The following is a 10,976-nucleotide window of genomic DNA, read 5'->3' as shown; positions in this document are numbered from 1 at the left end:
AAAAATATAAGTAATAGTCAAATTGTAAATTGTAGAGGTCGCTTTTAGTCTGAAAACTCGTACCGGAAGTCTGGTCTCTTTGTATCAGTGTAACACAAACTTAACAGCGCTGTGACAGTCCATGTCGGTTGAATGGCAGCTTTTGTTGTTGAGTAGTTTGTGTTGATATTTAGCTGAAACAGCAGCAGTGTGAATCGTGAATGAGCTGTTTTACCGGAAGGTGACCGAGATGTTTTGGAGTTCAGCAGGTCAGCGGGGACGTGTCGCACTTATGCGCTGCTGGTCCCTCACAGTCAGCCCCGGGACCCTCATAACCCCCAAGTGCCCTGTGCACACTTCACGGTCCTTCTCCATCTCTGGCCCGGCGAAGTCTCCTACACACGAAGAGGTAAACCAGCCACTGAAGCAGTGGGCTCTGGTAGTGAGCCCCTTCAGCACGGTGAGGGCACAGCTGGCCTGCAGCATCTCCATCCGCCCGCTGGACCCGCACGCCTTCCCGGAGGCTGACCGAGCCTTCATCACAGTGCACGGAACAGACGCCGAGCAGGAGGTCGGTCTGGATCACTTACACGTCCGCTACGATGATCAGAGCAAAGAGCTGCTCATCTCCGCCGAGAAGGTGAACAGCAGCGTCTCGATTGATCTGGCTGCACCTATCAAAAGCAGTGAGTGTGTCCTGTGAAATGATGATGCAGTTTTGACTGAACATGACCCCTCAGTTGTTATGTTAAATAGTCGCTGTGCCACAGCAGATCTCTACAACAGAACCTGTCATCGATCCGAAGTAACTTCGCTGTCCTCAGGTGTGCTTGAATAATTTCAGTATGTTGTGTTTTTGTCAGATCTCTTCATTACTACTCAAGGAAAAGGCAACGTGAAAGTGAATAAAATGGAGTGTGACATCTGCAAGGTGCAAACAGAGAGAGGCAACTGTTTGCTGCACTCTGTCAAGGCAAGTGGTGTCATGACAACATACACTAGTACATTTTAGAAAATACATATGAAAACAAATAGAGTGACACCAATGTGGCATTGCCTACTATCTGTATCTTACTGGCTGATCAGCATTTCTTTTCCATGACATGCAACTATCAAATTACCCATTAAATATATCATCTTCTTCAGAAATGCATGTTGGAGTCAGAATTGGCTTAGATGTGTGAAAAAAGTATTGCTTCAAAAACCATATCAGTGTCTGCTAAAACAGCATATGTCACCAAAAAAAAAACTACCCGTAAGAATAATGGTTCCCAAACTGGTGGTAAATAAATAACCCCCCCCCCACTGACTTGTCACCCCTGGTCCTCTCACTGTTGTTTGTTGTATCTCAGGGTCATCAGGTCGAGGTGCAGTCCAATGGAGGACATGTCACAGGTGTGGGCACTATCCACGGCAACGTGGACATACGCACATGTGGAGACAGTGTAAGGAGGACAGACTTATTACTTGGTACTTCTTGGTCTCACACTCAGCAGACAATAGGGGGCAGCAGCAGCCTGATATACAGAATTTATCTAAAAGTATTTAGAGCACCGAGTCTTATGTTTCACTTAATGATGTGGAGATAAATCTGAAAAAAAGTTTAAATCATACATCACCTGGCTACAGTCCTGTGCAGTGATCAGTTCTGTGTGTTTGCAGACAGTGGATGTCAAGAAGCTCCAAGGCACCAAGATGAATGTTTCAACAGAACACGGCCCTCTCAAGGTCAAAGCCATCTATGCTGAGTCCAGCTGCATCTCCTCCTGCGTTGGGAGGGTACAACTGGGGCACATACATGGTGAGCAAACAGCAGCATCCATCAATCATCTATACCAAAGCATCTGCAGTATATATCCTTATCTATACTGTTTGTGTGGTTAGTGCTGCAGCCAAACTCAAGTGCAGAGTGAAGTGGTGGAAAGTAGCTCAGTACATTTACTCAAGTACTTTACTTGTACAGTTTTGAAGTACCATTATTACTTCTACTCCATAGCCAGTTACTACATACTTTGTAGATAAAGACATTTTAATACTGAACACAGCAAAAAATCTACACCTTACCAAGTACTTTTTGTCTACTACCAAGTCCTGGATGTCTTATTTACTTAAAAAAAAAAAAAAAAAGAAACCTACCAGTGTGAGTGTGATAATTTCAACTTGTTTCCAATATAAATCATTTTCATATTCATTCTATATAAATTTTTTCCTTCTTAAAAAGACACTGGGAGGAAATTTAGGGTTAGGACGGGAGCGGGAAGGGATCAAACCACCAACTCTACGATTAACAGCTAACTCACTCTACAACCTGAGCTACAGCCACTTGCACTTAAGTTGAGTTAAAGTTGAAAGGACTTATAGCTAGTGTATGTCATTCTGGGACCTGGGATCAAAATTGTCAAAAACTTCCACTGTCCGCGGGCCATTGTGACACAGCTGCGTCGTGTTAATTCCTGACGTACCAAAGTCCTGCTTTGCCTAATTTGGTCGGTAAAGCAGGAATTTGGTATGTCAGGAATCCTGGCCTTTGATCCGACAGAGTCGATTTAACTGCAATGTGGTTGTTATTAAAAACAAATTCTGTACTTGTATGTTTTGGTGTAGCTATAAAATAGGTTATTTGTAAAAAGACACATTGTTGGAAGTAGAGATCGGATAACAAAGACAAACAGCCCTGTGACATGAAGTGAAGATTAGAAAATGCGTTACCCATGTAGAATTTTAATCCCTGCTTGATACAGATGAGCGTCTTCATCATAGAATACATGGAAATAATTATCTTCTCATCTTCAGTGATGCAGGTTTATGATACTTACATTCTGTGAAAGAGCAAATTTTCCACAGTCTTTACCATTTCCTGCTTTCATTGATTAAAAGGTTGTGCCACTGTGAAGAACGTGTCTGGAGATACAGTTATAGGTAAGCAAGCTGACTGATTACACAATGATCTATGTATGGTGTCTGTGAGTGGCTGGTCAAAACAAAAAGTATGAGGCTTGCTTTGCTTTTGCAGATGGTTCAAATAGTTTCCTGAAGGTTTCCTCTCACAGCGGAGGTATTGATGTCTATGTGGGAGATGGTGGCAGTGCTGAACTCCACAGTCAGGAGGGTAAACACACAGTCTAAGGAGAATATTCACCTTACGAACCACAGCTTACTTTCCTGTGAAATGTCCTATCTTTTGAGTCACATTCTTGTTCTTAGTTCATTCATTCTTCTGCCTTACGAAGGAGCGGTGTGTGTGCGTGTCCCATCCACATTAAGAGCAGGGGTGGAGCTGTGCGGAACGTCAGTGGAGATCAGCCCAGAGGTTGTTCTGCACCAAGTAGAAAACAACACAACTCAAGGACAAACCACAGTTACTGGTAAATACTTTGCGGCATAATTAATTAACTAAACGCTTCACCAAGTGAATCAACACATAAGGCTTGGTTTCCTTTACATACTCTGAATATCTCCTATTTCTTTTAGGTTATATGAATGGAGCGTCTCCAGTGGGCGAGTGGGTTAAAGCTCGGGCAGAAAGAGGCTCTGTCAGACTGAGGACACAAAGCTGGTTTGAGTCGTTGAAGCTGGGGACCTGAGTTATGACTGACAGGATTTCTATACATAAGGCTGCATCACTGCACTGGGGCAGAGCCAGATATTTGCTTGCAGCTCTTCAACACTGAATGTACCTTTACCTCACTGAAGGATTTAACACTCTGCTCAGGATGTACTGTACCTTCAATGAGGACATTATGTATCATCCGTAGTACTTGACGAATATTCTGTATTTGTTAAAATCACTGTACATATACTGAGTATGGGAAGCATAGTGTGTAACTTGCAACTGGTTTTGTGCTGAACTGTCAAATTATTCTGAAAGCTAGTTAGAAACTATTAGCTTGTGCATACTTTTGAAAGTTAACTTTTGGCTGCCAGTGATTGTATGTCTTCTGCATGGTATGTTAATACTATAAAAATGAATTAGAAATCTTAGACTTTGACAGATAGCATGGAATATCTAAGACACTTCACCTCTTTAACTCTTGCACTGAATTCTAATTAATGAAAGCTAATAAGTATTACATTTTAATCTTAACACTGAATATTTAAAACACATTTCCCACAATCCTCTTTGCACATTCAAGAAGAGCCTTATATTGGTGCCCCAAATGAGCTGATAAACAGCACAGGATCTGTACTTGCTTCAAATAATGAGCTTCATCTCACTGATCGTATTAACAATTTAGGTCCGTCATAAAACAAATCCACACACTCTTAGAACCTCCTATAAAAGTTAGGGTATAGTAGAAATAAAAAACAAGTGTAAAGTAATTAGTGTTAAATATGTAAACAAAAGATATATCAAGATTGTAAAATATAAGAATAAATCTTCATAATTTAATTAGCATAAATAAATAAAAGAGTTTTAAACGAAAAGGAACTACAGCGAGAACACAGACAGTGCATAGCCAAACCATCACAAAATTTCAAAAACAATTATGATCAGCTTGAAAAAGTTCTGAAATCAGGCTGTTGAACTGGTTGAGCTACAAAAAGGAGCCCAAATTTAAATATCTTTGTAGTTGGTTCTCTGTATCTGTAAGTATAAAGCTTTGCAAATAAGTATATACCAATGAAAGTCATGATTTTACTCCTAAATACTGCCAGCCGACTTTGGCATCCACACTGTGGTGTATGCTATAGTTGTTATCCGTGATAAACAATTAGTGCTCAGTGGTAAACCATTCAGCTACGAGAGTCTAGCAGGGTCAAAGGCAACATGTAATAGTTGTAATAAAAAGTGATCTGTAGTATGAAACGCAAAACAGAACAGTTCAGGAAATTCCACTGTGTGGAGCTGATGTGTCAGGGAGGCAGCTGAAGCAGCTGAGCTTCTATCCAGACAGCTAGCGTACACACACAGACAGGTGAGACTTAATCAGATTATAACCAGTGATTCGAGATTTTACTGAGGATTATCTCAAATGTTGGTTTGTTGAAAATGTTCTCAATATATTTTGATATAAAGTATATCGTACAGTGATGGCTGCTGTGATTGCGTGATTGTCAGTAATGCTGATTACTTAGGGCTCTATTTTTTACAAAATCATTACTTATTGAGATCTGTTTATATCCCCTTTGTACTTGCTGCCCTTGTCATCACTGAGTGCTGCTCCACCACTTCCCAGGAGTCATCCGTCTTGGTGGGTCTTGTTATTGGATGCACTGTTTGGTCCACATTGTATCCAAACCAGTTTGGAGGGCAGTCGTTGCTGTGCTCCCAGTGCTGCACACGTGACTGCAGCTTTAAGGCGGCCACCCTGAGGGAACGCAATCTCACTGCTCATTAAACATCCTCATGCAGGACTTCAACTTTGCAGTACTCTTCTAAGTTTGTGCCTCACTTGGAGATGCTGCTGCAGCAGGCCATCGAGATGGAGCAGAGCGGAGGACAGATCCTTTCTAAGTGCCGTATCGTGCGATCTGTGAGAAGAATGCAGCCACTCACATCAAGCTCCCGCAGGTACTGAGATCCACTTGTCAGATACTTCACTGCCATATCTGTCATCTGAGGCAGGTCAGAAGAAAATAGAAAATGTGGCATGAAATGACAAGGGGAAACACAATCACGAGGAACATCCAGGGAACATTTAAAGGCTTTAGAAGAGTGTGTTTGCATGTGTTTTTGTGTATACCTTGGGACAACCTGCCATCCGCATTGTGACCAGTCCTCTGCAGTAAAATGAAATGGCTCTGATGGCTGGGTCAGACAGAGCTACACAGTGAGAAACATCCACATGTTCCAGATCTCTCACATTTTTGCACAGCTTCTGTCCTCGTGGGGAACAAAAGAGATGACCGAGAGATCTGGGATGAAATGTGAACTGATGCCATGAAGGTTATGGGAAACCACATCTAGAGAAGACTACTGTTGATGCTTTGTTCACATCTGTTTGTATACAGTAACAGTAAGTGAAGAAAAAGAGTGACTGTTTTTTGGAATTGTTTTACTAGGAAACTGGCAACTGTGATGTTAGCAAACACTGGATGCAAACTTGGACTCATTAAAATTGTAATATGTTCTATAAAAATGCTACATCTTGCCAGGTGTTGAGATTCTAGCTAGATTTGTACCTCTATGCCAATGTCTGTGACGTAGACACACTCAGCAAGAATTAACTTCCTCAAGCGAATTCCCTCGACAGCTGCCAGTCCCTAAAAATACAGTAATCAATTTACAGACTGTTTACCTGAAGGGTCAGTTATCTTTTTTTTTCATGAATGCCCGACAGAAAAAACCAACATGATACCTGATCCCTGATGGTGCAACCGCTGATGTCAAGGGAGCAGATAGAGCTGCCACTCAGCCACTCCAGACTCGTGTCAGTCAGTCTCTCACAGTAACTCAAGTTGAGATGGTACAGTTTACACAACCTGATCAATTGTGCATACATGCGCACGACACAAAAGAGCTGCTACGTGAAACTAATCAACTGACCACAGCAAGTTGTATTTGTCTGAGTGTGTGTTTGCAGTTATACTGTATACCTTTGTGCAATCCTCATGACAGAGATGTCAGTGATGTGACTGCAGTGGCTGATGTTCAGGTCTCGCAATTTGGTGACTGAGTAACCTTCAGTCAAGTACTTGATCCCAACATCACTCACCCTGAAACACACATTACGTTATGCAGTGTAATGAAACAGCATCAACATTGAAAAGTGTAACACGCTTCAGCAGTTCTAAACACACACACACACACACACTTGCTGCAAAGAGAGATGTCCAGGTACTGCAGGTTCTTGAGGGTTGCCACAGATTTGAGGCTGGCATTGGTCAATCTGGGACATTCTGCAGCGTGGAGTCTGCGAAGGCCGTGCGAGCTAATGCACAGGGCCTTCCAGCTGACGTCTGAGACTTGGTCGTTACCTAAAGCACACATTGGGTATAGAACAGACAAAATCACTGGATAGGTGTAGTATCTTTTCATTTGTACTGGATATGGAAATGAAGGCTATAGGATGCTAAATGATCTCACCCTCTGTACTGAAAGTTTTCAATGTGGCTACTTCAGCAATGGCTTTGAAGGCGATGTCAGAGAGATGACGAGCATCCAACAGAGAAATGGCAGACAGACAGCGACATCTGGCAAGTAGTGCCTGTTAGAGAAGAGTAAGATTCAAAACTCTTCTCTGCTATGAGGGGTTAAGGGTGTGTGGACAAAAAATGATGCCTATGCATGAGCTGATGAGCTAATTTATTCCTTATTTTCTCTGTTAAACCTTCCATAGCTGTTATGTTAAGACAGTATGAAACCTGTGGTGTTAGACATGAACAAACTTACCAACACACAGCTGTCTGACAGTGTGGGCATGTCATTGATCACAACCTCTTTGAGTGAAGGGCATCCAGCTGAAATGTATTTGAACCCATTTACTGTCATCTGGGAGGAGAGAGGGGAAAATATGTGTCCACGGTGGAATCTGAATCAGTGTTCTGGATTTAGTTTTCCTCACTCCTCACATTTTCAGGGCCCCATAAAGTGAAACCATACATCTGGAACCAAACTAGTGTACATTTCCAGAAGAAAGTGTTTTTTTATGTTGCGTTGCACGTGTTATGTTATGGAGTGTTCACATCTTGAGTGGGTGGGCCAGAGTTGACTGTATAAACCCAGCCCTCCACTTGGCCACAGCTGCCTTTTACTCTACTTCTCCTTCAGATTTTCGTCCATTTGCCTTAAGCACGGAATGAGTGAAAACAGTCACCAGTGTACAGCCAGTAACAAGAGACACGTGCAAACAGAGGGCAGTGACTGGATTTATCCAAGGTGGACTCAACACAGAACTTTAAAAAAGGCAAAAAGCTGTGTCCTGTCTACAGTTGAAGCTGTGACTATATACCCAACCAAGAAGAGCACACCAACTGACCTGAGTGCAGCCGGACAGGTTGAGGTGGATGAGATTGTGGCAGCCCATCCCTGTGGTCAGGTACAGAAAACCTTTATCTGTGAATCTGTAGCAGTAGGCCAGACTCAGGTATTGAAGATTGAGACAGTTCCTGTTCAAAATCGATTGATAGATTAATTTATATAAGAAATTGTTTGTGTTCAAGCTTTGTGTACATTACAGTTGATTGTTTTGTCATTGTTTTTAACATGGGAAAAGAAACAATACTCTGAAATTCTTCCACAGTAAAATGTGAAATATTTCCAAAACATTTTGTGCAATGCTACTACCCACGAGAGAGCCAATAACAGAAAACTGTTTGTTGAGCCTGCAAATCTGTCAATGATGCAATCGCACAGTCTAGCCATTATGAGTGCCACATCTGTTGTTCTGAATAATTACCCTGGCCACTGACCACGCTGCTTTCAGACATGAAATAAAACACAGTGGGGGGCTGCATGTTGGGCAAAGAGATATGTGGATAATTCTGGGAAGATCATTTGGATAAACAAGCGAGTTGGACCACAGTTCAGTGCACAAATCTAATCTAGTCACAAAGGCTAATGTCTGATGTTTTACCACAACTGGAGCTTTACCTGGACAGCTCTCTTAGAGTTTTGTTTGTTACAAGTGTGCAAGAAAGGTTCAAGTAGAGCAGGCAAGGACACCCCTCGACAATTCTCTGAACCATCACATCCTGTTGAAGAGCACAGGTTCAAATCGTACCTCAAGTTTTCTCAGCAATACATCTGTTACTAAAGTGTATGGGACAGCGCAATGTCTGAAATCACAATCGACGGTGCATTAAAAAAATTTAAACTACTTGGTTCTCATGAAATGGAATAAATGTTATATAAATATTACAATGAATAAAGCAGAGTAAAACAGCTTGGGAAAATGCAGCCAGATAATGAACAAACGCAGTGTTACTCTTATCTATGACCTTCTACTAAATCTTAACAATGACGATCATAAAGATGAACACTGAGGGGCACCTTCTCAGAAAAATACAGTGTAATCTTAGACAAAGGATATTTCTCAATTTATATTTTCATTGATTTATTGTAGCACAGGGCTTTATCAATACTAATCATTATTAGCTAGTTGTTACTAAACTTATATAGAAAAGTATATAGTAAAAAAGATGTATCTCTTATTGATTAAGGATTTTGCTATCACCATACATTATCAGTAATCTTAACAATGTTTTACTTACTGTGACATTAAAACACTCTGATACATTGAGCTCTTGGAGATTTCTGCATTCACCTAAGATAAAAAAAAAAAAATGCACAGAAAAAGAGTCAAGAGCAGATAAATTGCTGGACAAACTATGCTGTCTATTTTTGGAAATAATTTACTATAAATATCATATGTAGGTTGTAATATAATAAAATAATATACAAGATGAAGTGATATAGTTTTCTGCCTTGTTTCAAAGTTTTATATACATTCCTGGAAGGCTCTTATCTTTTAAATAATGTTCAACTTCCCACTTCTGCTGCAGGGTAAGCAACAGCTGTGTTTCAGCAACAATAACACTGTTGACCCATTCTGTTTTCCAGCCTGTTCTCATAAGACTTTCATCCAAAACTCCTGCTTTGGTTCCAGCTCCTCTTAATTTAAAAGACAACCCCTGCAGGACTCAGGATGCATGTGACACCCTGTCTCCTCCTAGCCTCCCTGCTCCTCATCCTGCTCCCGTCCATTGAGATGAAAAGGCCAGGGAAGGGCAGAGGCCTCAGAGGAGCCCGACACAAACTCACACGGGACAGGTATGGATTTATTCATGAGTCTGACTTTTTCAACCCATTTTTCAGACTCTTATGACATTGTATAGACTGTGGCAAGCCATGAATTATTTTTTTTGTGTTTGAAAACTGTCAGGGTAAGAGGTGCTGGGCGTCGCAGCAGATCAGGCCCCTCCAGGCTTGTGTCACCTGACTGCTCAGAGTTGACAGAATCTGGAGACGTCTTTGTTGACTGTCAGGACCGACGTCTCACTTCCATTCCCACCTCACAAACCTGGTCCAAAGAACCCAAGCACCTACTCCTAGCCCGCAACCGGATCAAAGTCCTTCGCGATGGGGCCTTCTTTGGATATGAGAGTTTAGCCAGTTTAGACCTGCAGCAGAACCACATCTCTTTAGTGGAGGAACAGGCCTTCCAGGGGCTGGTACGCCTTACAACCCTACTGCTGCAGCACAACCACCTGGGAACACTTAGTGAGGAGGCCCTTATCCCCATGCCAAATCTTCGCTACCTGCGTTTATACGATAATCCCTGGAATTGTCTCTGCCAGATGGATAGTCTCATACGCACCCTTCAGGTCCCAAGCAACCGTAACTTAGGAAATCATGGCAGGTGAATGATTTCACCAAAAGACTTTGACATAGTGTGATATCTATTGCTCTGATCCCACAGGTGTACAAGTCATTACTGAGTCTCATAATGACGAACAGTCTCCAAATATACCACTTGATTTATACATGACTTAACTGTATTTTCTCTGCTAGGTGTGAAGAGCCCATCAGGCTAAAAGGAATGAAGCTGAAACAGGTTGACCCTGAGTTACTCTGTAAGGAGTCAGACCCAACCAACGACACACAGGGCAACCAAAGAGATACCACAGACCCTGTAAAGCCCATTCCAATCCGCAGCAAACCAGATGCCACCACTTCTTGCCATACCTACCTTTTCCCCCAAATACGAATGGACTGCAGTAAACGAGGCAAGTCTGCAATCAGCTCATATTTTTGTAATTCAGTTTGCCTGTTTGTACCCTACTCCGAGCCTCACATATGTTGTGCGAAATTCAGCACACATGTTTCTTATGCAACATAAGGGTTCAGAGGAATACCCTTGAAGCCGTGTTAGAGAGCTTGTTTGCTCCTGTTGAAATATGATAAAATATTACTTTTCTATTGAATGGTTAAACTTCCATTCCTCAAAGGATTTTCAGGGCCAGGCACATAACAAGCAAAGAGACACATCTGGTTTGGCAGGTGTCTTTTATTCTGTGTTTTGTTGCTTGCTTACTTAACCTCTGACTTATTTCAT

At 41.8% G+C, this 10,976-nt stretch overlaps 3 protein-coding genes across 6 annotated transcripts in view; 2 read left to right on the top strand and 1 right to left on the bottom strand.

Annotated features, from left to right (window-relative positions):
- The first annotated feature begins 64 nt into the window (after nt 1-64).
- Nucleotides 65-5,011, top strand: fam185a (family with sequence similarity 185 member A). Its single transcript, XM_040132926.1, has 8 exons — nt 65-665; nt 843-952; nt 1,332-1,424; nt 1,642-1,780; nt 2,857-2,898; nt 2,993-3,088; nt 3,210-3,344; nt 3,451-5,011. The coding sequence occupies exons 1-8, from the start codon at nt 230-232 to the stop codon at nt 3,561-3,563; spliced, it is 1,164 nt and encodes a 387-aa protein (XP_039988860.1). The 5' UTR covers nt 65-229; the 3' UTR covers nt 3,564-5,011.
- Nucleotides 5,012-5,078: 67 nt separating this feature from the next.
- fbxl13 (F-box and leucine-rich repeat protein 13) overlaps nt 5,079-10,976 on the bottom strand; it is an 11,287-nt gene continuing 5,389 nt past the window's right edge. For 2 of the 3 annotated variants that reach the window (XM_040132914.1, XM_040132915.1), the window contains exons 7-18: nt 9,133-9,185; nt 8,513-8,613; nt 7,899-8,028; nt 7,313-7,411; nt 7,007-7,127; nt 6,735-6,897; nt 6,517-6,636; nt 6,279-6,402; nt 6,103-6,183; nt 5,664-5,798; nt 5,373-5,536; nt 5,079-5,288 (exon numbers count right to left, since the gene is read on the bottom strand). In XM_040132914.1, the coding sequence (XP_039988848.1) occupies nt 5,096-5,288; nt 5,373-5,536; nt 5,664-5,798; nt 6,103-6,183; nt 6,279-6,402; nt 6,517-6,636; nt 6,735-6,897; nt 7,007-7,127; nt 7,313-7,411; nt 7,899-8,028; nt 8,513-8,613; nt 9,133-9,185 (1,484 nt within the window). In that variant the 3' untranslated portion in view covers nt 5,079-5,095. The remainder of the gene's footprint in view (nt 5,289-5,372; nt 5,537-5,663; nt 5,799-6,102; nt 6,184-6,278; nt 6,403-6,516; nt 6,637-6,734; nt 6,898-7,006; nt 7,128-7,312; nt 7,412-7,898; nt 8,029-8,512; nt 8,614-9,132; nt 9,186-10,976) is intronic. The other variant, XM_040132916.1, reaches the window with a different exon arrangement.
- The window catches only part of LOC120793146 (leucine-rich repeat-containing protein 17-like), a 4,947-nt gene continuing 1,691 nt past the window's right edge, over nt 7,721-10,976 (top strand). Inside the window, exons 1-4 of one of the 2 annotated variants that reach the window (XM_040132918.1) lie at nt 7,721-7,958; nt 9,528-9,691; nt 9,804-10,280; nt 10,433-10,647. In XM_040132918.1, coding sequence (XP_039988852.1) covers nt 9,567-9,691; nt 9,804-10,280; nt 10,433-10,647 — 817 coding nt within the window. In that variant the 5' untranslated portion in view covers nt 7,721-7,958; nt 9,528-9,566. Of the gene's footprint in view, nt 7,959-9,481; nt 9,692-9,803; nt 10,281-10,432; nt 10,648-10,976 lie in introns of both variants that reach the window. The other variant, XM_040132917.1, reaches the window with a different exon arrangement.

The sequence above is a fragment of the Xiphias gladius genome, chromosome 8 (assembly GCF_016859285.1).
Source record: "Xiphias gladius isolate SHS-SW01 ecotype Sanya breed wild chromosome 8, ASM1685928v1, whole genome shotgun sequence".
In the NCBI taxonomy this organism is placed as follows: Eukaryota; Metazoa; Chordata; class Actinopteri; order Istiophoriformes; family Xiphiidae; genus Xiphias; species Xiphias gladius.
This window is presented reverse-complemented; position numbering and strand designations above follow the sequence as displayed.